The sequence below is a fragment of the Sciurus vulgaris genome, assembly GCF_902686455.1.
Source record: "Sciurus vulgaris genome assembly, chromosome: 18".
Classification (NCBI taxonomy): domain Eukaryota; kingdom Metazoa; phylum Chordata; class Mammalia; order Rodentia; family Sciuridae; genus Sciurus; species Sciurus vulgaris.
The window spans coordinates 31,887,961-31,915,102 of NC_136479.1; the positions used below are offsets into that span (position 1 = coordinate 31,887,961).

Below are 27,142 nucleotides of genomic sequence, written 5' to 3' on the forward strand. Positions count from 1 at the left end.
GAGTATAATTAATGATCTTTTTCAAGAAACATGTTCTTACTGCATGATAGCTTGACTCAAAACAACCCAGTTCCCAGCAAGATAGAGGGCACCATGCTCCACTCAGTTTTGATTTCCCAGAAAGAATACGTCATTAAGCTTCTATAGAAATCACCCTTTCCATGAACTCTAATGTTAGTTATTAACAGTGGAAAGTTTGTTATTTACTAACAGAGATAGAGGAATCAGCTTATAGTTAATATTTATTCTATTTCATGTATTCAAATATTTATTCTATTTCACGTACTCAGTGGTGGACTAAAACTCTATTTTGATCTTTAAAGAACTAGACATAGGAATACAAATTGTACTTATGATCAAACTATTTATTTTTTATTAAGTGGGAAAAATATCCTTAAACTTAATCATAAACACTAAGAAAGCAATGAAGACCAAACACCACATCAAAGCTCAGAGGAATACATTCTTATATACCTCTATGTAACTTTTAGAGAATTTGTATACTAAAGAAATCACAGGCTCCTTACAAGTTTGAGCAAATCATAATTGCTTATTTATGATTTCATCTAAGTATTAATATTAAACTTTATTGCATGTTATTTGGTGTCCCAACACCATGAAATCTCCTCAGTATTCTCTATAATCTGAATCTAAGGATATATTGATTATTATATATGGCATATGACTATATGCCATGCCTATGACCTCCAAGAGGGAGGATAGTTGTTCAACAGATCCGTGTCAAATGTTGTATCCTCAATTCCAACAGAACCGTGTCAAGTGTCGGAGTGGAGGGAAATAGACGTGGCAGTTCCCCTTTTTTTATTTTATTTTTTATTTTTTAATTTGATGGTTTCAATTTGAGTACGCAGATTAAGAACACTCTTCCAAATTAGACGGAGAATGACTGAAAAGATAAACAACAATATCAGAACACAAAATATTCCTATTCCAATTTGGATGATAATGTCAGAAATGTACTACTTCCAATTGTACTTTTGATATTTTTATAAACCTCTAATGCAAGATTACCGGTTGGAGACATTTGTAAATGAACCTGAGATAAATCCTTAATTTTGTTTTGTAGGGTTTCAATATCAGGCACCGTACTGGAATTATTCCAAACCCCTTTTAAGTGAGTTTGTACTTGCATGAGGTTTCCTCCTCATCATGTTTTAAAGGAGTAACACAAATCCACTTATAATTAGCATGACACCTAGCAGTCATTTGAGTTTTAATATTTTGAATTTAATTTCCAATATAGAGAACAGCTTCCTCTAAAGCATTGATGCGGGTCTCCAGCTTTTTATGTATTTTTTCCTGAGCTGCCAAACATAATGATACATTATGAAATAAATCGTGTATATGAGAAGCTGTATGTATTTCCTGTACAGTGCAGTAGTAGACACAGCTAAAGAAGTAATTATACTTATTAATGCAGTAATTCCTAATATCAAGGCAGCTACAAAACATTTAGGTCTCATAAGTTCATTAAATTGTTTAAGTACTTCAGTTCTTGGGTTATCACACCACTCCTCCTCTAAGACTACAGGTAACGTTACAAAAGATGGTTGATGTACTATTAAAAGAACAGTGTAATTTTTTGGAAAAGAGGAATTAATACAATTAGTATACAATGATTACACTGTTTGGAAAAAAATTCTTTGGTCTTAGAAATATTTAAGTTATCAACCCGAGCAAGTAAAATATAGCATGAGGAATGTTAACACAGGCCCTAACATTATAAGGTTTTGGGGCAACAGGACCCTTTAAGTTAGGATGTTTTCAAACAACCATATTAGTAGCTGCAAGAAGACAATATAAGTCAGGAAATTGAGATTGTTTACCATTTTTCAAAACACTTTTGTATATAGGAGTTACCCATCCAGGAGTAAACCATCTATGAGGAGGCCCAGAATTATGGGGTACATCTCATATGTTATCAAATTAATTTTTATTGTTTAAAAAATATGCTAGATAATTATATTTTGGAGAAGACACTGACCAATCCATGATTTTTGTTGTTGACATTAATGGGACATGGATCTGGGCAGCATGAGAAAAGCCACATTCAAACCATTTTGGAAAATCTACAGATTGATCTATCTGATTCCAATACACATCTGTATGTTCTGATTTTTCTTCACATGCCTCCACAGAAGAAGGAAGAGTTATATTTTTATAGGATTCATTATAATTATTATATCCAATTGCAAAACTATTTATAAATTCCAAATATATCATTTTGTAGGATCAGAGTGAGGTGAGTCAGTAAGAAATGTTCTATAGCTAAGGGGGAGACATCCCAAAGGAACATATTCACTATGAATAGAAAAACATAAGGGAATCTCATCTACTAAGCCATGAGAGGATATCTCTCTTTTTTCTTTTTTTTTGGGGGGGAGGGTGCTGGGGATTTGAACCCAGGGCCTTGTGCTTGTGAGGCAAGCACTCTACCAACTGGGCTATATCACCAGCCCTTGAGATAACTTATGTGGAATCAAAGTGTTAGGAAATGGGCTGGGGATGTAGCTCAATTGGTAGAGTGCTTGCCTCGCATGCACAAGGCCCTGGGTTCAATCCCCAGCACCACACAAGGGGAGAAAAAAGTATCAGAAATGCCTCCCAACAACTGTGGGTGGCTAGTGAAAACCTTTAAATTAACTCTACTCCAGGAGGAGGGATGTAACAATGGAGGATCAAGAAAATAAGCCCAATAAGATTGCTGATGGATACCTGGCAAGAGAGAAGAGCCAACATAGCCACAAACAATGTTTCGGGAGTGAGAGGTTTTCTTTGAGATAACACCATTTGTTCTGCTCTGGCTGTTAGACATTTTACTTGTCCCCAGGTTGGAGGTGTAGCATGTCGAGTAGAAGCAGCTTGTCGAGAGCAGACATTGATGGTGGCAATTTGTTGAGCAAGCTGATCACCCTGCTGACCATCCTGGGCACAGAAGTGTGGTGGATATGGCTGGGGAGGAAGCTTCCTTTTGCGTGGAGGTTTCATGGGTGGAGGGTTCATGGTGTCAGATTAATCGATCAGGAATCCACAAAGGAGAACCAACATCCTGTGGAAACACACAAGCATATCCTTGACTCGATGTTAATGGAACATCAGGTCCTTTCCACTGTCCTGTTAATAAATCTTTTCATTCCACAAGAGGTTTTATTGTGGAAGTAGTTTTGCCTTGAGAATCAGCATTTAAATGATTAATCACAAATAAGGCATGTTGTAATATCCGATGAGGGGAGCTGTAAGCAAATTCCCCATTTCTTAGTTTAGTAATTTGAGTTTTTAATGTCTGATGGGCTCGTTCCACAATAGCTTGTCCTTGAGGATTATAAGGAATTCCTGTTGAATGAGCTATGTGGAACGTATCACATAAATGTTTAAAAGCCTTAGAAGTATAGGTTGGGCCATTGTCAGTTTTTAACTTAGAAGGCATGCCAATTTGTGAAAAACGTAGAAATAGATGTAGAGAAACATCTTTGTAAGCTTCTCCAGATCTAGCAGAAGCTATAATTACATGAGAATAAGTATCAACAGTCACATGTACAAAAGACAATTTTCCAAATTCGGATAATATGAGTAACATCCATTTGCCATAGCTTGTTGGGTAATAGCCCCCTGGGGTTCACTCCCATCTGGGGGGAGGGAGAAAACTTTGGGCAAGTATGGCAAGATCTAACAATAGCTCTTGCTTGTTCTTGAGGAATATGAAATTGATGTAGTAAAGAAGAAGCATTTTGATGATGTAACTTATGGGCTGCTGCTGCTTCCTCTACAGCAGTGAAAATTGTTGTTTTCATCAGAATATCAGCTTTGTTATTTCCTTCAGACAAAGGGCCAGGAAGAGGGGCTAGGGCTATAGCTCAGTTGGTAGAGTGCTTGCCTCACATTCATAAGGCCCTGGGTTCGGTACCAACCACTGCCCAGGAAAAAATTATATATAAAAAACCACATTGGTGCAAAGGTCCACGATGGCCACGAATGTGTCTGATATAAGAAGGAGAAGTTCTATATTTAATATGTTGTAAGCCTTGTAATTTTTGAGCTATTAATGAATTAGAAGAAATAGTAGCTGTCTCCAAGGCAGGAAATAAGTTAACAATATATCGAGAATCTGTGTAACGACTGAAAGGCTGAGAAACCTTTTGAAAGGTCACTATAACAACAATTAATTCAGTCCTTTGAGCAGAAGTTTCTTTAGTTATAATAATAATAGGAGGTTATTGATCAATAATTGTAATTGCCTTTCCATTGGAGGAACCATATAAGAGAGGCGGGGGTCCCAATGGTACCAGAGAACATTTAGTAGGGAAAAAAATTTCTGTATGAGAAACAAAATGTAATAATGGATGATTTGGCAAATGATATAAAATTTGTCCTATAAAACCATGAAATGAAATAGCCCATTGGTCTTCTAATTGAAGTAATTATAAAAATTGTTCTTTAGTATATGGAAGAATAACTGTTTGCATTTCTTTCCCAAATAATTCTCTGCTTCTTAGCCTTGCCTTAATTACTAAAAAAGCCACTTGTGAGGGATAAGAGACAAGAATTTTTTTTAAGGTGGCTGGCAAATGTATCCATTCTAAGGGATCATCATGCCACAAACATCCAGTTGGAGCAAAACTCGTCTTTATTATTATTAAAGACCAAGGTTTGGAATAGTCTACTTGTTGTAACTAATGTTTTTGAATGGCCTTTTCAACAGCTTTAAGAGCTTGTTTCCCTTCCTTTGTTAGATATCTAGGAGATGTAGGTGTTGAATCTCCTTTAAGAATATGGAAAAGAGGTTTTAAATCAGCTATAGTTAATTTTAAATATGGTCTAATCCAATTAATATCTCCCAATAATTCTGGAAATCATTAAAGTAGTTAACTTATCAGTTTGTATTTGTAACTCTTGAGTGTTAACAGTACAAGTATTAATTATTTGACCCAAATAATTATAAGATGGGTTAGTCTGAATTTTTTCTGGTGCCATAACAGGTCCCCACCTTTGTAATTGTTCTATTAACTCTTTTAATATATTTTGTAACATATCACTTGAGTAGTAAGCAAGTAAAATATCATCCATATAATGAATCATATACAAGTCTGGGAATTGTTGTCTAATAGGTTCAAGAGCCTGATCAACAAACTTTTGACATAATGTTGGACTATTTTTCATACCTTCCATTGATAACTTTGATAAGGCCTCTGTAAACTTGAGGATGGTAAACTAAAAGCAAATCTTTTACAGTCTTGGGTTGCCAAAGGTATTATAAAAAACAATCTTGTAGATCAATAACAATAATATGACTATTTTTTGGAATTGCCACTGGAGAAGGCAGGCCAGGTTGTAACACTCCCTGGTTTCCATAGTTTCATTTAAAGGTCTCAAATCTTGAAGTAGTCTCCATTTACCTGATTTCTTTTTTATAACAAAGATTGGAGTATTCCAAGGACTATTTGAAAGCTCAATATGTCCTTTGTCTAATTGATCTTTAACTAACAAAGAGGCTGCATTTAATTTTTTAGATGTGAGGGGCCACTGTTCTACCCATACTAGGGAATCAGATTTTCCAGTAATTGGGTCAGCCTGTTTAAGAATAGTGACCCCTAGAAAAAAGGATTATCAGATTCATTGGTAAGCGTCATATTCATTTGTCCCATAAGATCTCTACCCCATAATGAAAAGGGGAGAGAAGGGATAACATAAGGTTGAAAAGTTCCTGAATATTCATCGTCAGTCCAATGTAAGATTTGGGAACTTTTTGCCATTTGATCTCTTGTCTTTTTTCCAATTTGCTTTTGAATCACAGCTTTAGCTAATTCCTCATACTCAGTTTTCCACAATAAATATTGTCCAGGTGATAAGCAATCAAAAGGAGTCATCCATTCACTTGCAACAGTGTCTACCAATTGTGTAAGTAGATGGAGATGAAGGACCAAAATCTTTGACTGCTGTTTTTAATTCTTTTACTATTTTAAAAGGGAGAGGTTCCCATATAGGAGCAGTATCTTGTTCTTCAAAGGATATTACAGGAAAAGAAATGGAAGTGTCACCTTGGACTCGAGCCTCAGTAGTAGCTCCCCCAAATCCTACTTTAATTGGAGTTCAACGTTTTTTTCTTTGTCTTTGGTAGAGGTGGAGCAGAAGCTGCTATTCTAACAGCAGGTGGCCAGTCCTCATTATGATATTTAGTGGCCACCTCTTCTAAATCTATTTTATCTTGTGAAGAAAATGACTCCTTATCTTCCTTCTCTGAGTCAGATGAACTGTCAGAGGAAGAGGTAGCATGATAATTCTGTACCTTGGAGGAAGATTTTAATAAAGGCATTTCCTCCGGAGAAACCTCTTCCGGAGAGGAGGCACGCTTACCAAGACACATAATGTCATGATTTGGGTCTAATGCATCTCTAAAAAGATTTCCAAGGGCAAAAGCATTAGCAGGGACCTTTTCAGCCCCATGATGTTGATATTACAATCTCATTTCATCCCCTAGTTTTTTCCATGTAGTCAAATTTAAAGTACCTTCTTCAGGAAACCACGGAGAACATTCTTGTACAAAATGAAGAAAACATCTCAACTGAGAAGATGAGACAAAAATTCCTCTTTTAGTAAGCATATTTTTTGCAATGTCTATAAATAAGCTTTTTTTCCTTAGATTTTGAGTGTCCCATTCTTCTTATTAACTTCTTATAGTTCTGTGATTACCTGTCCTTCCTCACTGGGCCTTACCTTTACCGAGGGGTCTGCAGCCCCCTAGACAGGATCCTAGCCTCCCCAAAACGTGACTTCACTTACCACTCTTCGGGCCCCACGTTGGGCGCCAATTGCCAGGGTCCAGCCCTCTTAGTGGTCGGGAGTCCTAGGTGGATGGGAGGCAACCGCTCAGCGGAGAAACAGCACACAGAGACACCAAGTGTTCTGAGGCTGAATCTGAATCTTTATTATTCACAGAATCTTTTTGTATGTTTTTTCCTTTGGTATTGATTACATCATTTCATGGTTAATACAAAGAAATGTTAAGGAAAAAATCTTTAAGAGTATAATTAATGATCTTTTTCAAGAAACATGTTCTTACTGCATGATAGCTTGACTCAAAACAACCCAGTTCCCAGCAAGATAGAGGGCACCATGCTCCGCTCAGTTTTGATTTCCCAGAAAGAATACGTCATTAAGCTTCTATAGAAATCACCCTTTCCATGAACTCTAATGTTAGTTATTAACAGTGGAAAGTTTGTTATTACTAACACAGAATAGAGGAAACAGCCTCTAGTTAATATTTATTCTATTTCATGTACTCAGTGGTGGACTAAAACTCTATTTTGATCTTTAAAGAACTAGACATAGGAAGAATACGAATTGTACTTATGATCAACCTATTTATTTTTTATTAAGTGGGAAAAATATCCTTAAACTTAATCATAAACACTAAGAAAGCAATGAAGTCCAAACACCACATCAAAGCTCAGAGGAATACATTCTCATATACCTCTATATAACTTTTAGAGAATTTGTATACTAAAGAAATCACAGGCTCCTTACAAGTTTGAGCAAATCATAATTGCTTTGCCGGGGACCAGCCCAAGCAGCAGAGTCCAGGGGTCCTTGATGGCCTGAAATACAAAAGCCCCGAGTGATTAGACGGCGCAGCGTCGGCGATGGACAGCAACCACACAGACTCAGGTCAGTGTTAGGTTGCTGACAAGTTTATTGAATTCACCAGCAATTTTTATACCCTTTACAAACTTACTAAGAATAAAGGAGGAAGTTTCAAGGGCATAGATAACAGAAGAAGGATTTGGGCATTTAGCCAACAGGCGCCATCTGGTAATATCTTATCTTTATTAACTAACATATTTCTGCTAACCTAAGTAGCATTAAACAAATATTTTTATAATGAATTTATTTTGACCCGACACCTTCAGAACATAGCTTAGACGTGGAAATATTATTCAAAGTTTGACTTTTCCTTGACCTATATTTGACACTGCCACTTAAGTTATAGACTAGCTGATACTCAGTCTTTGTAGTCTGATATTGGTTTTTGTGGTTCTCTAGGCCAGTGTCTTCTTAGATATGTATTATATCAAGTCACCTGGTGGAAGATAAGGGGAGATCAAAGTGTATGTTTTTAATAGGTCTTCTTTCTGGGGGAACTGGGGCCTGCCTTTGATCTGAAAAGCTTATCCTTATTTAGTTCCTGCTGTGGGAGGCAGCTGATGTTCTACAGGACTAGATGTAACTAATGAGCTAAAGGAGTTTTTATTTTTGCCTTAGAAGCCTGGGAAAAATCTGTAATAGAAATTATCCTAAGGGAGTCAAAACACTGTTCCCAAGAAAAAGACACAGGACACGGTTGCTCAAGAATGTTTTTCACCCTAAGACCCATAGAGTTTTGTTTTGCACAAGTCTCATAGGTATCATTTGTCTGGAACCTGAATAAATCATTTAATAAAGTTGTGTTCCCTTTATCCCCCAATGCATTTATTCCATGAGAGAGACTCTGCAATGAATAATATGTCAGTAAAAACAGCAGGCACAGAAAACCCCAGAATATGCAGATGGCTTCCTGGCAGGACCCAGCTTTTTGATGAGACCTTGCAAGCATCTTCCAGAGGAACCTTGTCATGCTCTGGTAAGGGTCTTATTTGCCAAGTGCCCCCGCATTGCTTATTTATGATTTCATCTAAGTATTAATATTAAACTTTATTGCATGTTATTTGGTGTCCCAACACTATGAAATCTCCCCAGTATTCTCTATAACCTGAATCTAAGGATATATTGATTATTAGTATTAAAAGCAACTGCATATGGGTATATGCCATGCCTATGACCTCCAAGAGGTAGGATAGTTGTTCAACAGATCCGTGTCAAATGTTGTATCCTCAATTCCAACAGAACAGTGTGAATTGTCAGATCCTCTATTCCAACAGACCTTATCAAGTGTTGGAGTGCTGGGAAATAGACGGAGCAGGGGAGCTTCTTCTAGGTATTTTTTTTTTAAGGTCAACTAAACAAACTTTAGAAATGGTAGAGTAACAGCTTGCTTTAATGTCCCAATGACTTGAATGCACAACTTTCTGATCTCCAGGGGCATGTGCTCTCCCTACACAAGATTTTTCATATGCCAATTTCATCACCTCTCAGTTATATAGTTCAATATTTGTTGTCCCCTTTCCAGATAGTTTGGAATTCCCTCTGAGTTTCTTGTCCTTTTTCGGGGAGCAGGTACTGAAAAATTTGACCCACAGGGCTGTACCACTGAGCCACATCTCCAGCCCTTTTTATTCTTTTATTTTGAGACAAGTTCTCCTAATTAGGAACTAAGTTGCATCAGGACCTGGCAGTAGAGGTTCTCTTCTTTCAAACTCTTCCCACAAAACAGGTGTCACTCATGATGATGACTATTTATTTAACTCTTTATTTTCTTCCTTCCTTCCTTTTTTTTTTTTTTTTTTTTTGCTGTACCGGGGGTTAAACCCAGGCCTCACTCATGCTAGGCAAGTGCTATATCCCCAGCTCTTGATTTTATTTTGAGATAGGATCTCAATAAATTGGTCAGGGCTGACCTTGAACTTGTGATCTTCTTGCTCTAACCTCCATTGGATTATAGGTGTGCACCACCTTGCGCAGCATAATTCACTCTACTATTAAGAGGGCAACTGCTAAGTTTCCTTTAAATTAGTAGCATATATTTTCAAAGATAAGTATTCCCAAAGAGGGAAAAGAAATATTCCCAAATATGGGAAATTATGATGAGAAAGCTCCAAATTACCCATAATCAAAAATCTCAAGAAAAATCTAGAGAGTTGTGATGTATATCTTCCCTGATATTTTTCTCTGTCTATATATCCTTAAACATTATTCTTTGGTTAAAAAAATTGTTTGTAAAACAATTTCCTCAATAATAATACTGACAGGTACTACCTATAAATTACATGTGTATTTTTTACTAGTCTGTTGAGATGTTATTACAAGGGATGCAATTCGTTTTAGTGTACAAATGGTGGTTTTTGGTATATTCAGAGTTGTGCAGCCATTACCACAACCAATTTTGGAACATTTGTCTTCAGAGTGCTGCAAACTAAATCCAGAGCTTTGCACGTGCGAGGCAAGTGCTGTACAATTGAGCTACATTCCAGCCCTTAGAACATTTTAATAACCCCCCAAAGAAACCTTTTGCCCATCCCTTACCTAACGGCACCTCAGCCCTTGGAAACCACTAACCTACTCTATACAAACTTGCAAATTCTGAACATTTAATATAAATGGAACCATTCAATAGTGGTGCAACCATTATGGAAATCTGTATGGAGATTCCTCAGAAAACTTGGAATGGAACCACCGTTTAACCCAGCCATCCTACTCCTCAGTTTATACCAAAAGGACTTAAAGTCAGCATAGTACAGTGACACAGCCACATCAACGTTTATAAGCAGCTCAACTCACAATAGCTAAACTATGGAACCAACCTAGATGCCCTTCAACAGATGAATAAATAAAGAAAATGTGGCATATATATACAATGGAATATTACTCATCTTTAAAGAAGAATGAAAATATGGCATTTGCTGGCAAATGGATGGAGTTGGAGAATATCAAGCTAAGTGAAATAAGCCAAACCTCAAAAACCAAAAAAATGCTTTCTCTGATTTGTGGATGCTAATTCACAATAAGGTGGGGGGCACTAGGGAAGAATAGTTAATTTAAATTAGGTAGAGGGAAGCGAAGGGAGGGGAAAGGGTATGGGGGTAGAAAGGATAGTAGAGTGAAACAGACGTTATTACCTCATATATGTATATGAAGGCATGACCGATGTGATCCTACAAAATGTACAATCAGAAAAATGAGATATTACATTCCATTTATGTATGATTTATCAAAATGTATAGATGCATTCTACTGTCATGTACAACTAATTAGAACAAATAAAAAATAATTTTAAAATTTTTTAAAAGAAAAAATAGTCTTTGGTGTATGACATTTGTGGACACGTTTTCATTTCTCTGTGATACATATACATGAGTGGATAATAAACATTACTAATGGTTACAACGTATTTCATCCAATTGATATAAATTTGTTTTGCTAGTTTAATGATAGTTTCTCAACATTTTCTTATTTAAGTATTAACAAAATATACCTGGATTCTTCAAAATAGTGCACTAAATTCATCTCTTAAATTAGAAACTGTGCTCATTCATCTTCACCCAATAAATACAACATGCTTGATTTCATTATTTCCTGCTGTTGGGTCTCATGCACGCTAGCAAGCACTCTGCCACTAAGCCACGTCTCCAGCCCCCAGTTTTTGATTTTATTAATATTTTCCCCGCTGCCTTTTTTCTCAATTTGTTTTAAATTTTGCTTTTCCTAGCTTCTTTTTCCCCTAGGTTTTTTTTCGTCTGTATACATTTCAGTCGAACACTGAAATTTACTTATTCTGAGTTTAATGTTTTCATATGAATTTTGTTTTCTTTTGCCATCTCAGCCTCTTATGGCAAACAACCTTTTCCCCTCTTTCTTGCCCAGGGTTAGCGAAGGGCAAATGGGGTGGAACAGAACTAGCTAAAACTGAAGCCTGGCTCCAGATCTCTCTATGGGGTTAAGTCAAAGTTTTCTTTCTTCACCAAGTACTTTGTGAAGCAGGACTGCTCATAACTGGACTCTTAACTTAAAATGTGTAAACATTTTCTGTTGCTTCAGGCACCAATAAATGAAGATGCTCTTATTCACAGTAAATTCCATCAACTCTAAAACTGCAGTACCAACAGAGAAAAGTTTATTTCCAAATAAATAACTCAACAAAAGTCCCCAGATGTAAGTAAACAGGTTTTCACATTTAAAGAGTCCACAGTACATTCAGGAAAATAAATGAAATCTCATACTCTTTTATGCAACATTCACATTTACGTCGTCATGGAAATTAAGAACACCTGGAAAGAAGATAAATACTGAGACTAGGAGAAAGGTGGATGGGTCACCTTTGAGGAATCAGCATCCAGAACGGTGATAGATCTTCAGGGCAATATCAAAGGTAACAAGGTAATCAAGCAATGACTTAAAAATTCTGAGGGAAAATCATTTCTACCCTAGAATTCTATTCAAATCAACATATTATGGTTAAAATGCATTTTAAGATTTTTTTTGGTGTGTGGTACTTAAGATTGAGCCCACAGCCTTGCATGCAAAAGCTCTGTCCCTAAGCTATATCCTCACTGATGTTGACTTTGTGTGTGTGTGTGTGTGTGTGTGTGGCTGTACTAGGGATTAAAGCCAGGGGCACTCTACCACTGAGCTGCACCCCCAGTTCTTTTTATTTTTAGAGACAGGGTCTTGCTAAGTTGTCCAGGCTGCCTTCAAACTTGCAATTCTCTTGCCTCTGCTTCCCAAGCAGATGATGGAATTACAGGCTTGCACCATCATGCCTGGCATGACCGCCTGCTTTAATCAAAGTGAGGCAAAGATAAATTCTGAATGAATTGGTTTATTGCAATGTACACAACAGCAGAATAAGCAAAATAAGCAAAAGGAACACATGGAAACGTAGACCAAAATAGGCAAAGAAAAACACTCCAGCACGGAGTGTTAGTAATGAAAGACCTTCTATCCATGAAAGGAATTGTCCATACAATCTGCAAGAGCAAGCCCTTCAAGGGTGCCATTTATACCACCTTCAGGGTGGAACGCTGAAGATGAAGTGAAATGACTTCATTTGGACAGGGCCTCCTGCCTTTTTAGAGTGAATGCTTGCAAAGAGTGGAGTTACAGGAAGGTCTGTCTCAAATAGCAATCTGAAGGTTCTGGTATTTAGAGTCCCAGAAGTTATATTATGTTAGGTTCCAGGTGTCAAAAGTCCCAGATACTATCTCATTTTTATATCAGTACACAGTTGTCAATGTGGTTATGAAGGAGGATTAGGGGGACAAGTTCAATGCAGAGGAAATGTATGTTTTAAAGAACACCAAAGAATCTGGTATATATATATATATTCCCCCCCCCCCCCCCCGGGGGCACTCTACCACCATGCTGTATTCCCTACCACTGAGCTACATTCCCAGCCCTTTTATATTTATTTTCAGACAGGGTCTGACTTTGAACTTGTGAACTTCCTGCCTCAGTCTCGGGAGCCTCTGGGATTATCAGTGGGTGCTACCAAACCCGGCCTAAATGCTCACTTTGGCTGCTTTAAGTATCAGAGATTGGAGAAAGGCAAGATTAGAGGTGTAAAGACTAGGTGACTACAATTACTTGGATTAGAACTACGCTTGCGATACAATTAATTCCAACTCATTTCTTCGAAGAACCGGAGCTAATGGTTCCAATGTTTCTGAAATACAGGAAATAAATTTCTTTAGCCTGGGTGACCCTAAGTCCTTTGGATCAGGGGCGTGGCCCTTCCAATATAAATGCCCCTTAACTCCTGGTGTGTACCCTTCCCCACTTCAAAACCAATCTCCATAGTTGCTTTTTACATCTCCCTGTGAATTCATTCCTAATTGTGTTTCTCCTTTAGTAAGAACAATGGCTTCTCAACCCTGCCTGTGCTTTCTGTTTAACAGCCAGGATGATATACAGACTTTGGGCTTTATTATAAAGGATGGAGAGCCAGGTGCAGCGGTGCAGGTTTGTAATCCCACCTACTCGGGAGGATTTGAGGTCAGTCTAGGCAGTTTAGCTAGGCTCTGTATTCAAAAAAATAAAAGGGGGCTGGGCATGTGGCTCAGTGGTGGGGCGTCTGCCTAGCATGCAGGAGGCCCCGGGTTCAATCCCCCTAGGGATGAGACAGACCCAGAAGATGGGGACATTTCAGACCTGTTTTACAGGTCTCTGCCCACCCCCGGTTAAAAATCACACACTAAAACCATTTGGCGTGTTTTAGCGACAGCTTCTCATTCTACCCCGACAGGCGATCTATCAGGCGGGGCCTTATCTCGGCTCCGAGGCCCAGAGGCCGCACTCCTCTATTCGCTCACTCTGCTGGCAACCCCCGAGGACCGGCGCCGGTGTCCCCGAGCCCTCTGGGAAGTGGAGTCCTTCCGCCCGGACCCCCGACCCGGCGCTGTCGCCTCCGAGTGCGCAGATGCGACTCCAGACGGAGCGGCGTCGAGCTCGAGCCTTTTGTGTCCCCGCGCTCCGTGGGTCTGGCAGGCGGCCCCGCCCGCTCCTCCCGCCGCCCGGCAGAGCGCAGCCCACTCGGACCCAGCCCTGTGGACAGAGCCGGGCCAGGAGCAGGTCCCGGGGTAAGTGAACGCGGGGGCACCTCCCGTCCGTGTGCGTGGCTCGAACGCTCCCAGCGTAGCCCCAGAGGCCTTTCAGGTTCCGGCCGCGGGGGAAAAAACGGGGCTGCCCAGTTTTCCGCCCAACCGCGGGCGCCGGGCGCGCTCCTCAGGGGTCTCCAGTCCGGGCGCGCGCGACTATCCGGGCTCTGCTCTGAGCTCGGGGTCCGCGGGGGCGGGGCCGCCGCTAAGGCCTCTGGGAAGTGGAGTCCGCTCGCGGAGGATTCTGGGAGCCGGCGTGTGGCCGGCTGAGGGCTCGGGCTAGCCACGCGGGGGAGCGCGAGCGCCTGTCGCTGCGCTGGGCCGTCAGCCTTGTCCCTCCACCAGAGTGGCGGCGTTCTGAACCTATGTGGCCTGTGTCTTGCTCATCGGAGTTTTGGGGTCTGCCTGTACTGGGGGGGCCATTGTCAGCAGCAGTTTGCCTCAGAATGTGCAAGGAGCCCACGGCTTGTACTTTTCAGGGTCTTAAAAAGCGAATGAGTAATATGAACTATAAGGGTCCCCTTTATAGCTGTGTTTATGAATATGAAGGAGGAACCAACTGTGACGCCTGCTTAAAGTTATTGCTACCATAATAACAGGCCACCTTCTTGCTACTTTTGTGCTTTAGAGTTTTGTGGGAGGTATTTCTGTGCTTCCCCCGCCCCCTTCTTGTTTTTGCGATGCTGGGAATAATCGAACCCAGGGCCTTAAGCATGCTAGGCAGGTGCTCCACCACTGAGCTGCACCCTTAGCTCTCAGGCATTTCTGAAAGTAGGTGTGTGACTGAGGCCCAGAGCTCACTGCCCTGATTCCCTCCTGGTGTTTTCTTGATACTCCAGAGGATGGTTTTCCAGCCGTGGAGATTAATTTACTCCAATAATAAAGATTCCAAGCCAAGTTGAATTATATGTGAGCATTAGACTTAAATGCATAGGAATGAATTTATTGGACTGGAGATAGAGGGAGATGCTACAGGGAGCAGGAATCAGTTCTAGAGGAAGCCACACCTGACTTCAAAAATCTCTCTCGAGTTTCACAGCAGAGTTGGGTGATTTACACAAAGAAGCAGGTTATATATTGCTGAAAAGTCCATTTTCATCTCATCGGAAACAGTACATACTGAGAAAGAAATAGCAGGACAAGTAAGAAAAACATGGATTATCTGACCATTGAAGTTGAGCCAGCAGGTAAGAACTATGGAAATAAACATAAAGTTAAAAATGAGAAGTGGGAGAACTACCCTAATGACAGTGAGAAGGCCCCACATGATAGAAAAGAGAAGCAGATAATCTGCTCCAGAGTAAATATCAAGAAATCATTAGTAGGGCTAGTCATGGTGCCAAACACCTGTAATCACAGCTTCTTGGGATGCTGAGGCAGGAAGATTGCAGGTTCAAAACTATTGTAAGCAATTAAGCAAGACCTTTCTCAAAATTAAAAAATGAAAAGGGCTGGAGACATAGCTCAGTGGTAGAGAGCCCCTCAGTTCAATTCCCAGCAACACACACATGCACAAAATAAATCACTGATAGGCCCCTGTGGCATGGTCTCCAGTCCCCTCCTCCTCTTTCAGCATTGCCGGACTCATCCACATCCCTTCTAAAAGCTGTAAAAGGAATAATATTCCATAGTGTTTGCATTTGTGGAAAGGACAGGTAGTACTTTTCTACCTTTGATAGACTCTTCCAAAAAGGTGATGTGTTTGTTACCTGTGAGTTGAATTTTTTTTTTTTTTTTTTTCTAGAGATTGACCTCAGGGGCACTTAACCACTGAGCTCCGACCCCAGCCCCCTTTTATTTTTTATTTTGAGACCGGTCGATGAGACCGGTCTCAAACTTGGGATCATCTTGCCTCAGTCTCCTGAGTTGCTGGGATTATAGGTGTGTGCTAACATACCTAGAAAATTTAAATTTGTTTTTAATCAAAACACTTTCACTTTGTTTTCCTATACTATCCCAAACTGAGATTTTTGAGTTAAGTAAAGTAGGTTTTATTATATAATTAGCTTTTGTCCTAGTGAATTTGGGAGTGGGAATATGGATGTTACCCCCTTAATGGTTTGTTTTCTGCTCCTTCCAGCCATGACTACTGATGTTTCTCTACCCCAAAAACAAAGCACAGAAGAAACGGAACCTACTGTTGAACTTCTTCCTGTTGAGTTTCAGGTGAGTTTGAGTTTAATTTCATTCTACTGAAATCTTGATATAGTGTGTCCTTGTTCCTTTTTTTTCATCTTGTTTCAGAGATCAAAGGAAATCCTATTTAGAGAATAGAACCAAAATAATTTTTTTCTTGAAAACGTGACGCTCTGGGGAGAGCTCAGTTTGGAGGATTGAATTCGAGTAATCTATATAGACCATATTTAAAACTATGAAACTGTGATCGCTAAGAGAATGAGTATAGAAAGAAAAGAGGGGAGATTTCATTATTGACTACTTAGCTTTCCAACACTCAGAGGTCAGAAAGATGGAGGGAAGCAGCAAAGGAGACTGAGAAGACGTGACCACCGATGTGGAGGGAAAGCCAGAAGGGTGGCATCCTGGTCCCAGTTGAAGAGAGTATTGTAAGGAGGAAGGAGTGTTAAATCAGCTGTGTTAAATGCTGCCATTAAGTCAAGAAAGACGAGGCCTGCCTATTATCAAGAAAACAAGCAATAATAAGTGTTGGTATGGATGTGGGGAAAAAGGCACACTCATACATTGCTGGTGGAGCTGCAAATTGGTGCAGCCACTATGGAAAGCAGTATGATTATGCCTCAGAAAACTTGGAATGGACCCACCATTTGACCCAGCTATTCCACTCCTCAGTTTATACCCAAAGGACTTAAAAATCAGCATACTATAGTGATGCAGCCACATCAATGTTCATAGCAGCTCAATTCACAATAGCTAGATTGTGGATCCAACTGAGATGCCCTTCAACTGACGAATGGATAAAGAAACTGTGGTATATATACACAGTGGAATATTACTTGGCCATAAAGAAGAAGAAAATTATGGTATTTGCTGGTAAATGGATGAAGTTGGAAAATATCATGCTAAGTGAAATAGGCCGAATGTTTTCTCTGATAAATTAATGACGATATATAACGAGGTGGGGTGGCAGGGGAAAGAGAAGAATGAAGGAACTTTGGATGGTGTAGAGGAAAATGGGGTGGGAGAGGGTGGGGGACTGAAAAATAGTAGAATGAAACAGACAGTATTATTCTATGTATATTTATGATTATATGAATGGTGTGAATCTACATTGTGTACAACCATAGAAATGAAAAGTTGTACCCCATTTGTGTACAATGAATCAAAATGCAGTCTGTAAAAATAAAAAAAAAATTAATTAAAAAAATTAAAAAAAAAAAAAAAGACAAGGCCTGGGGATTGGATTTAAAGATAAGAGGATCACTGGGTACTGCGAACGGCAGTTTCATGGAATGAAAGGCTAGGAATGGGTTCAAAAGAAAATGGAGAGAGAGAAATTAGAGCCAGAGACTATAGACAACTATTTTAGAGAGATTTACTTTAAATGAAAGGAGCTAGGGTGATAGCTAAAAGGAATAGTAAGACAAGACCAAAGCAGTGTTTGATCATTTGTTTTCTAAAGATAGGAAAAATATATTATTTATAGGTACATGAAAGTAGATGGAGAAGAAAAGATGTCTGAGGATTGAGCCCTGAGAACTGCAACATTTAGAGCCACATTTCAAATATTACTTAATTTATTTTAAAGAAGTAATTGGGAGAGTTAGGGACAGTACTTACAGAAGAAGAAACTGAGGCTTATGGTAACTTGCTCAGAACCATCAAATGGTTGAACCCTGGTCAGATATGTCTGGTTCTGAATTCTGTGCCTCTTCCCATTCTAGTCTATTGACTGACTTTTCCAGAAAGGATTCTGCAGGTAATTCTGGTGAATAAAGTCCACATATGACCATCAGTATACATAGAATATGAATCTTACCTTAGAACAGTAGATCATTTTCAACTTAAACCGGCAAATTCACTAATTCATAACAACATTAACTACCAAAGGGTAACTGAATAAATCTAAAAGTCACGACCCAAAGTACAGAGAGAAAAGAGGCCTGCCTCTGTTTCAGCATGACTGTCTATATTCATTCAAGATATCAACCTGAATTTCTTTAAAATCTCAGAATATACTTGGAATCAGTGTAAGTTACATATCTGAGCCTTATCCTATCAACAATATAGTGATTAACGTTGGGTTATCAATCAGTGATTAATTTACATTAGATTCATTTAGTAAAATATGTAAGAGGCAGAAGACTATAGTTAGGACTGTAGCTTTGGAGTTAGTATTGCCTTGTCCAAATCCCAAATCTGACCCTTTACATCTGTAGCTAATGTAATGGTACTTACTTCTTGTATCGTATGATTGTTGTTATGAGATAGTTCAAATGAATTAGTCCATGAAAGTAAATTTTTGTAATGTTAGCTTTCATTATTATGTCTCCTAACACAGACTAATAGTAATTTGATAAAATTCCATTAAGATAAAGGTTGAACCTTCAGATTAAAAAGCACTTCCTCTTCCAGATTATTTCCTTTCCTCAGGATTAACAACCCCTAATGTGCTTGTTTTTACAGGAATTGATGACAGTCAAAGATGAAGAAATGGACTTCACACATGAAGAGCTGGAACAGCTGAATTCTGCCCAGAAGTACATGGGCCTGGATATGAAGGTGGAGAATTATGGGAACCTGGTATTTTGGGGTAAGGAAATCTAATTTTGTAATACAAACTGCTTCCTCGGACACAGGTATCTCAGCCAATCTGAGCTGCTATAACAGAATACAATAAAGTTGTTTATAAACAACAGAACTTTACTTCTCTATTTCTGGAAGCTAGGAATTCCAGGATCAAGGTGCTAGTATATTTGGTGTTTGGGTTCACTTTCTGGTTCATAGGTGGTGCCTTCTCACTGTGTCTTCATATAGCAGAAGGGGCAAAGAAGGGTCTGTCTGGGGTCTCTTTTATAATTTAATTGTATTTATGAAGGCTTTTCCCTCATCAATCATCTACCAAAGGCCCCACTTTTGAATACTATCAACTTGGGGGTTAAGATTTCAGGGCTGGGGAGATAGCTCAGCTGGTAGAGTGCTTGCCTCACAAGCACAAGGCCCTGGGTTTGATGCCCAGTACCGCAAAAAAAAAAAAAAAAAAAAAAAAAAAAAAATTTTTCAGTACATGAATTTTGGGGCATACAAACATTCAGACCACAGCTGTAAGCTTTCTCAATCACTAATGGCATCTAAAATGCCATAGTTTTGCACAAGATTTAGAGATCCCTGATCCTTTAGGGGATCCCTGACCACTCTGGGCTCAGAATTTTCTCTTTTGAAGAGTAAAAGTTTGTTCTAGTGGAATCGAAAAAGGACAGCTTTATTATATTGATTTTAAGATTTATAAAGCTACCATAATAAAAATGATATGATATTGGTGAAAGGATAAATATAAATAATGGAACAAAATAGTCCAAACTGGGCGCCACGGTGCATGCCTGTAATCCCAGTGGCTTGGGAGGTTGAGATAGGAAGATCACAAGTTCAAAGCCAGCCTTACCAGTTTAGTGAGGCCCTAAGCAACTCAGTGAGACCCTGTCTCTAAATAAAATACACAAAAGGGCTAGGGGATGTGGCTCAGTAGTTGAGTGCCCTTGTGCCCTTGGGTTTGATTCCCAGTACCAAAAAAAAAAAAAGTCCAAAATAGATACAAATATGTACAGTCAATTTCTGGCAAAAGTGCAAAAGTAATTCAATGGAAAAAGGAGAGTGGTTTTTTTATGCTTTTTTAAAAAATGTTTTTATTAGTGCATTGTAGTTATACATAATAGTGAGGTTCATTTTGACCCAATCATATATGCATGGAATATAATTTGCTCCATTTCAACTCTGGAGTGAAACTGACCATATTGCACTATGTATATATATATATATATATATATATATATATATATATATGAATACACCACAGTGAATTCACCTGTATGTATATCTATAAAGTATCCATTTAAAGAAACAGTAAATAAATAGAAGGAAGACCACTAGAGTAGAGGAAGGAGAACTGGGGTTTGGGAAGGAAAGAGAGTGTTCTTTCCAGTTGTTCAGTTGAATGTTGACATGCAAAAATAAATAAATAAATAAAATAAAATAAAAAACAAATCTTCAGTTCATTATATAATAAATAAATGTAAACCCTAAAACTATAAAACTTCTAGAAGAAAACATTTAAGAACAGTCTTTGTGACTTTTTGTAAGGCAAACTTTAATTAGCAATAACTCTAAATTCTTGGTCTGGTAAAGTTGTCTGAAGTTTGCTTTATTAGATTTTTGCCTTTTTTTTTTTTTTTTTTTCTTTGTACTGGGAATTGACCTCAGGGGTGCTTAACTATTGAGCAACATCCCTAGCCCTTTTTTTGCTGTTGTTTTGACACAAGATCTCACTAAGTTGCTTAGGGCCTCACTGAGTTGCTGATGTTGGCCTTGAACTTATGGTCCTCATTCCTCCTCCTCCCAGATTGTTAGAATTACAGGTGTACACTACCATGCTGGGCTCTGTAGTTGCATTTAAGATATGTCCTTTATCTTTGATTTTTAATGGTTTGAATATGGTGTATCTAGGTAAGGGTGTGTGTGTGTGTTTTCTCATCCTACATGGGATTCTTTGAGCTTCCTTGCATCTTAGATTTGATGTCTTTCATTAGTCTAGGAAATTTCTCAGCTGCTAGTTCATCAGATACTGTTTCTTCCAATTCTCTTCCTCTAATCTCTCTGTAGGATTTTGGTTACATATGTGTTAGAGCATTTGGTATTGTCACACAGTTCTTAGGTGCTCTGTTCTGATTTGCCAGTTTATTTTTCACTTTTTTCTTCTTCGTATTTTAGTTTGGTGATTTCTGTTGACCTATTTGCAAGTGTATCTATTCTTTTTCTTAACTGTGATGAGTACACTGATGTACCAAAGACATTCTTCATCTCTGTTACTGTGTTTATTTCTGGTGTTTCTATTTTACTTTTTGTTATAGTTTCCACCTCTCTGCTAAAATCCCCAGCTGCTCATGCATTAGTCTCCCTCTTCTGTAAGAGCATTTTACATAACAATCATAATAATTTTTAATCTCTCATAGTTCTACTCTTGGGGTAATCATTCATTCATGTTCTGTTGATTATTCTAACTGTGGCTTTATGCACTCGGACTTGAATAGTACTGGGAAGTAGTGCATGGAGCACGGATGCAAGCTGACCCATTTTAAGGCTGCTGCATCAGTGTAGGTGAGAGAGGATGGGGACTGAATTGGGGTTTCAGTTGTAGGGAGGGAAAGTTCAGGATGGATCTGAGAGAGCTTTGGGAACTTGGTGATTTATTTTTGTAGTTGGTCAGGTGTAGGGAAGAATCCATTGTAATTCTCAGTTTTCTGACTTTAAGCTAGAACAACTTCATGGTTTTGAAAGGATTAACTGTGTTTCTATATTTAACCCTTTAGAATAGCAGCTTATGGGGTTGGGTGTGTAGCTCTATGATAGAGAGCTTGCTTAGTATATGCAAGGTCCTATGTTTGATCCCCAGCATCACACACACACACACACACACACACACAGAGGATAGCATCTTGCTTACACATAATAAATACTGTTTTAGTCTGCTTTTTTTTTTTTTTTTTTAATACTGTGACAAAAGGACCCAATCAGAACAACTATAGAGGAGCAACAGTCTATTTGGGGGCTCACAGTTTCAGAGGTCTCAACCCACAGACAGCAGGCTCCATTCCTCAGTGCTCGAGATGAGGTAGGACATCATGGTGAAAAAGTGTAGTGGAGGGAAGCAGCTCACATGATGATCAGAAAGCAGACAGAGAAAGAGGGACTCCACTTGCCAGATACAAATAAATACCCCAAAGCCACGCCCCCAGTGCTTCACCTCCTCCAGCAACGCCCCACCTGCCTTCATTTACCACTCCTTTAATCCCACCCGGTGATTAATTTACTGATTGTGTTAAGGCCCTCATAACCCAATCACTTCTCCTCTGAATCTTCTTACATTGTCTCACATGTGAACTTTTGGGGGACACCTCACATCCAAACTATAACAAATACTATGTCAGTGTTTATCTAAATTTAAGTTCATATTGTATGTTGAATTTTATGTACTATGATATTCTCAATTTCTGAAACTTATGACAACATTAAGAATATATGTGCCTCAAATATCAGGTATGTTTTCATAATGGGATAAAAGAATCTTAAGAAAGGGGCTGGGGAGATAGCTCAGCTGGTAGAGTGCTTGCCTCGCAAGCACAGGCCCTGAGTTCGATCCCCAGTACCACAGAAGAAAAAGAAAAAAAAAAAAAGAAAGAAATGGTTATTGCCCTCTAGAGTTGCTTTATTACTTATAGTATTTGCATCCACATGACATAGTAATGCAAGTAATGCATGCTTACTCTCTACCAGCACTGTGATAGGCCCTGAGTAATATCAGTGAACAAGAGAGATGTGATACTTTCCCTCACAAAACTTGCCTTTTGTTGATAGAGTTTATTTTCTTATATTAGAATCTTTTTTGTTAACAAGAATGATGGCATTGTTATTTTCTTAGATGGGGAAAGATATAGGGGAATGTACAGGTTGAAAGAGGAGATGAATCAAGGTATAAGTAATTTTAAGTTTATGGTACAGGTAATATTAAATTTGAGATTTCCAAATGATACATAATGTAGATTAGTGGGGCAGAGAGAATTAATGTGAGAATTAATTCTGGAAATATGGGTTTGGAATCCTTGGTTTATAGCAGGTTATTAAAACCATGGAGTGAATGAGGTCTTTAAAGTAGAGAAGGTGGGCAGAGGGGAAAGAAGAAGGGAACCCAAGACTGATTGCTAAGAACTATCAACATTTAAGAAAAAGAAATAGCAGGAAAAGTTCCAAAGAAGTAGCAGAGATTAGTAAGGCTGGATGCGGTGACAGAGGGAGGCTCAAGTTCAAGACCAGCCTTAGCAATTTAGTTAGACCCTAGCAATATAGTGAGACCCTGTCACAAAATAGAAAAGAAAAGTAGCTGAGGATATAGCTCAGGTATAAAGCTGTCCTGGGTTTAATCTCCAGTACTTTTGTTTTTTAAAGGATTAGGAGAAAAACCTGGAGAGGTTATTATGTTAGTCAGCATTCCATTACTGTAACAAATACCTGAGGTAATAAATTTATTTAAAAAAAAGATTTAGGGACTGGAGTTGTGGTTCAGTGGTAGAGTACTTGCCTGGCATGCGTGAGGCCCTGGATTCCATCTTCAGTACCATATACGAATAAATAAAATAAAAGATCCATTGACAACTAAAAAAATATAAAAAAAGAAAAAAGATTTATTTTGATTCACAGTTTTGAAGGTTTTAATCCATGATCAGTTGACCCCATAGCTTTTGGGCTTGTGGTGACACCGTGCATCATGACAGGTAGCACGTGGCTGAGCAGAACTGTTTACCTAATGGCTGGAGTGCAAAAAGTGAGAGAGAAAGAGACTGGGGTCCCACAGTACCTTTAGAAAGTATGTCCACAGTGACCTAAAGCCTAACACTACGCCCCACCTCTTAAAGTTTCCACCATCCCCCAGCAGGCAATAGTGCCAAGATGGGAAGCCAAGCCTTTAACCTTGGCCTTTGAGGGATATTTGAGATCCAAACTACAGCAGCATAGAATCAGTCAGGAGAGAGTCAGGGGAGGAGGGCTCAGCCACCAGTGAGTGTCAAGCGCTGCTGAGACACCACCCAACACAGGAGCGACAAGGATCCACTGGGTTTAGGCAGCGTGGAAATGGTTTGTGACTTCAGTGAGAGAGGTTTCAACTGAGTGGTAGGGAGAGAAGCCAGCATGCAGCTAGCACAAGAGCACGTGTGTGATGAAGATAAGGCACAGAACCTGTTTGAGAAATTCAACTTTGAATAAAGGAAGGAAAGAAGGAAGGGAAGGGGACACAAAATCATAGTGAAAACAGATGGAAAACAAACAAAAAGTCTTTGCCTTTAAAATAGGCTCGAGAGCCACAGTGGCACATGTCTGTAGTCCTAGCTACTGAGGAGGCTGAGACGGGAGGATGAGTTGAGCCCAAGAGTTCAAGACCAGGCTGGCTACAGAGCAAAACACCATCTCATACACACCCACACCCACACACACACACAACAGGTGGGAGGGCTGGAGAGAACTATATAAAAAGCCAGATGTGCTGCTCTTCAGGTGGTATTACCATGAGTGATCTCTTTTTAAAAACATCTCAGTCTCAACCTGTGTTTTCATCTTTCCATCCTTCCTCCAGTTCTTTTATGTTAGCATTTATTCTCATTCCTTCTGCTTACCTTCTCCCCTGTTTTTTCTTTTGGGTTTTCCATTCTGTTAGGTACAGCATCCTCATTGTCTGACCTTGTATAATGCCTTATGTTAGTCATTCAAATATACGTTTTTTTGTTGGTGCATTAAAATTATACACAGAACTGGAATTCATTGCTACATGTTTATACACATACGTGATCTACAAATATGTTTTTAATAGTCATCATTAATTTTAATTTTCTTTATTCTCTGGTTGCCTTAGCAGTTTTCTGTCCCACAACAGAGAGAACACAAACATTTTTTATTTCTATTTATTTCAGATTCTGAATCTCTGCCTGAAACTAAAGAGCTTCTTTCAAAGCAGGAAGTTTACGAAGAAGAGTCACCTGAGAGGGAACTGGTAATAGAAAGACTGAAAAAGGATGATACCTGGGGCTCCACGTTGTTGGAAGCCTGGAAATGCGAGCACGCGTTAGAAAGGCACCCCGGAAATCAGAAGAAAGCTTTTCGGCCGGTCATAATCAAACGCAGGAGAAAGCCTGCCGAGCATTATCGTGAGATGGGGGAAAGTTCCAACCCAGTTAAACAGCGGAAAGTTTACCGGGTGAAAAGGCCATGGGTGTGCGATGCATGTGGGAAGTCCTTCAGCTACTGCTCAGCCTTTGTCTTACATCGGAGGATCCACACTGGAGAAAAGCCCTACACATGCGGTGAGTGTGGAAAGGCCTTTAGCCGGAGCTCGTCACTCATCCAGCACCAGAGAATTCACACTGGAGAGAAGCCCTACGAGTGCAGCGACTGTGGGAAAGCCTTCAGCCACCGGTCAGCCCTCATTCAGCATCACATCATTCACACCGGAGAGAAGCCCTACGAGTGCAGCGACTGTGGGAAGGCCTTCAACCAAAGCACGTACCTCATTCAGCACCACAGGACACACACTGGAGAGAAGCCCTATAAATGTAAGGAATGTGGAAAAGCTTTCAACGACACCTCTTCCCTCATGAAGCACCAGAGGGTTCATACTGGAGAGAAACCCTATGGCTGTAAAGAGTGTGGGAAAGCCTTCAGTGACCGGTCAGGCCTCATTCAACATCAGAGAACTCATACAGGGGAAAAACCATACGAATGTAGTGAATGCGGGAAAGCCTTTAGTTACTGCTCAGCTCTCATCCAGCACCAAGGAACCCACACGGGGGAGAAACCTTACAAATGTACCGAGTGTGGGAAAGCTTTCAGTGACCGGTCAGCTCTTGTGAGGCATCAGAGAATTCACACTGGAGAGAGACCTTACAAATGTCAAGAATGTGAGAAAGCCTTCAGCCAGAGCTCATCCCTTACAAAGCACCTGAGAACTCACACTGGAGAGAAACCATATAAATGCAACACTTGTGAGAAAGCTTTCAGCCAGAGCTCATCTCTTATTCAACACCAGAAAATTCACACAGGAGAAAAACCCTACAAATGTAAGAAATGTGAGAAAAGCTTCAGTGTCCGTTCAGCCTTTCATCAACATAAAAAAGTTCATAATGGATAGGAAGTACTAAATTCACAAAACAATCATTAATTTTCTCCTGATTTTATAGCTGTGTTCTAAATATTCCAGGGCATATTTAAAAACATAATGAAGCTATGCAGGAGGCTGAGGAAGGAGGATAACAAATTTGAGGCCAGCCTCAGCAATTTAGTGAGAGACCCTCTATCAAACTAAAAAATAAAAAGGGCTAGGATTATAGTCCAGTGGTAGAGTACCCCTGGATTCAATCCCCAGTACCACAAACAAACAAAATACCAAAAAAATCAAAGAAACAAAACAAACAAAGGCTGTGTTGCACAGGAAATAACCCTCTTTCTTGAAATGTTGCAATGTATGGAACAGACCAATAAGGAATAAATATGAACATCTGTGATCGTTTTTTTAAAAAAGCTATTAGGCAGTGGAACACCTAAGCATAAGATGAATGCCATTGCTTAGAAAGAGGATAGGGATGAGGTGGCAGCAAGGCCAAAGTGTTCCTGGTACAGTTGGAGGAATGTTGGCTTTGGTGAGGCAGAGGGCAGATGAGGTTGTGAGAAGCTGAAGATACTTCTCGTTAAAACTGTGGTGCAAGGCAGGCACCTGTTATCCCAGCCACTCAGGAGCCTGAGGTCTTGGGAAGGAAGACCATGAGTTCAAGGCCAGCCTCAACAACTTAGTGAGGCCATGTCTCAAAATAAAAACTAAAAAAGGGGTGGGGATGTAGGGAATGTAGCTGAGGTGTAGCGTGCCCCTGGATTCAATCCCCAGTACCAAAAAAAAAAAAAAAAAAAAAAAAAAGGTAGATGCAAAAATCCTCATGAAAATTTGGGAAAACAAAAATGCATAAGAAGCTTTAAAAGATACTTGGTTTCCAGCTCCAATGATGCTGATGAAATCTGACAGGGTAGCAGGGCCTGGGCACCAGGAATTTTAAAACTCCTCAGCTAATTCCAATATGCAGCCAAGATTGAGAACCATTGATTTAGACTATGCACAAGGATCACATGCAGCTGAACGGATAACACTCAACATGAGC

General features: G+C 39.4%; 1 protein-coding gene and 1 long non-coding RNA gene across 9 annotated transcripts; one reads left to right on the plus strand and one right to left on the minus strand.

The window, feature by feature from the left end:
• Positions 1–291: 291 nt before the first annotated feature.
• Positions 292–7,560, minus strand: LOC306649871. The gene is made up of 3 exons (XR_013760727.1): positions 6,799–7,560; positions 2,737–3,070; positions 292–907 (listed from the first exon to the last, which is right to left on the minus strand). It is a non-coding gene; the product is annotated as an uncharacterized lncRNA (long non-coding RNA).
• Positions 7,561–8,671: 1,111 nt separating this feature from the next.
• On the plus strand, positions 8,672–26,503 carry LOC306649849 (uncharacterized protein). Of its 8 annotated transcripts, none has more exons than XM_079121271.1 (5): positions 8,672–8,989; positions 13,910–14,243; positions 16,342–16,427; positions 18,864–18,990; positions 24,911–26,503. In XM_079121271.1, the coding sequence occupies exons 2-5, from the start codon at positions 14,084–14,086 to the stop codon at positions 26,122–26,124; spliced, it is 1,587 nt and encodes a 528-aa protein (XP_078977397.1). In that variant the 5' UTR covers positions 8,672–8,989; positions 13,910–14,083; the 3' UTR covers positions 26,125–26,503. The 8 variants fall into 8 exon arrangements, with proteins under 8 accessions (XP_078977397.1, XP_078977396.1, XP_078977398.1 ...); XM_079121270.1 differs by lacking the exon at positions 8,672–8,989 and adding an exon at positions 11,613–12,045; XM_079121272.1 differs by lacking the exon at positions 8,672–8,989 and adding an exon at positions 11,613–12,037.
• Positions 26,504–27,142: the final 639 nt, after the last annotated feature.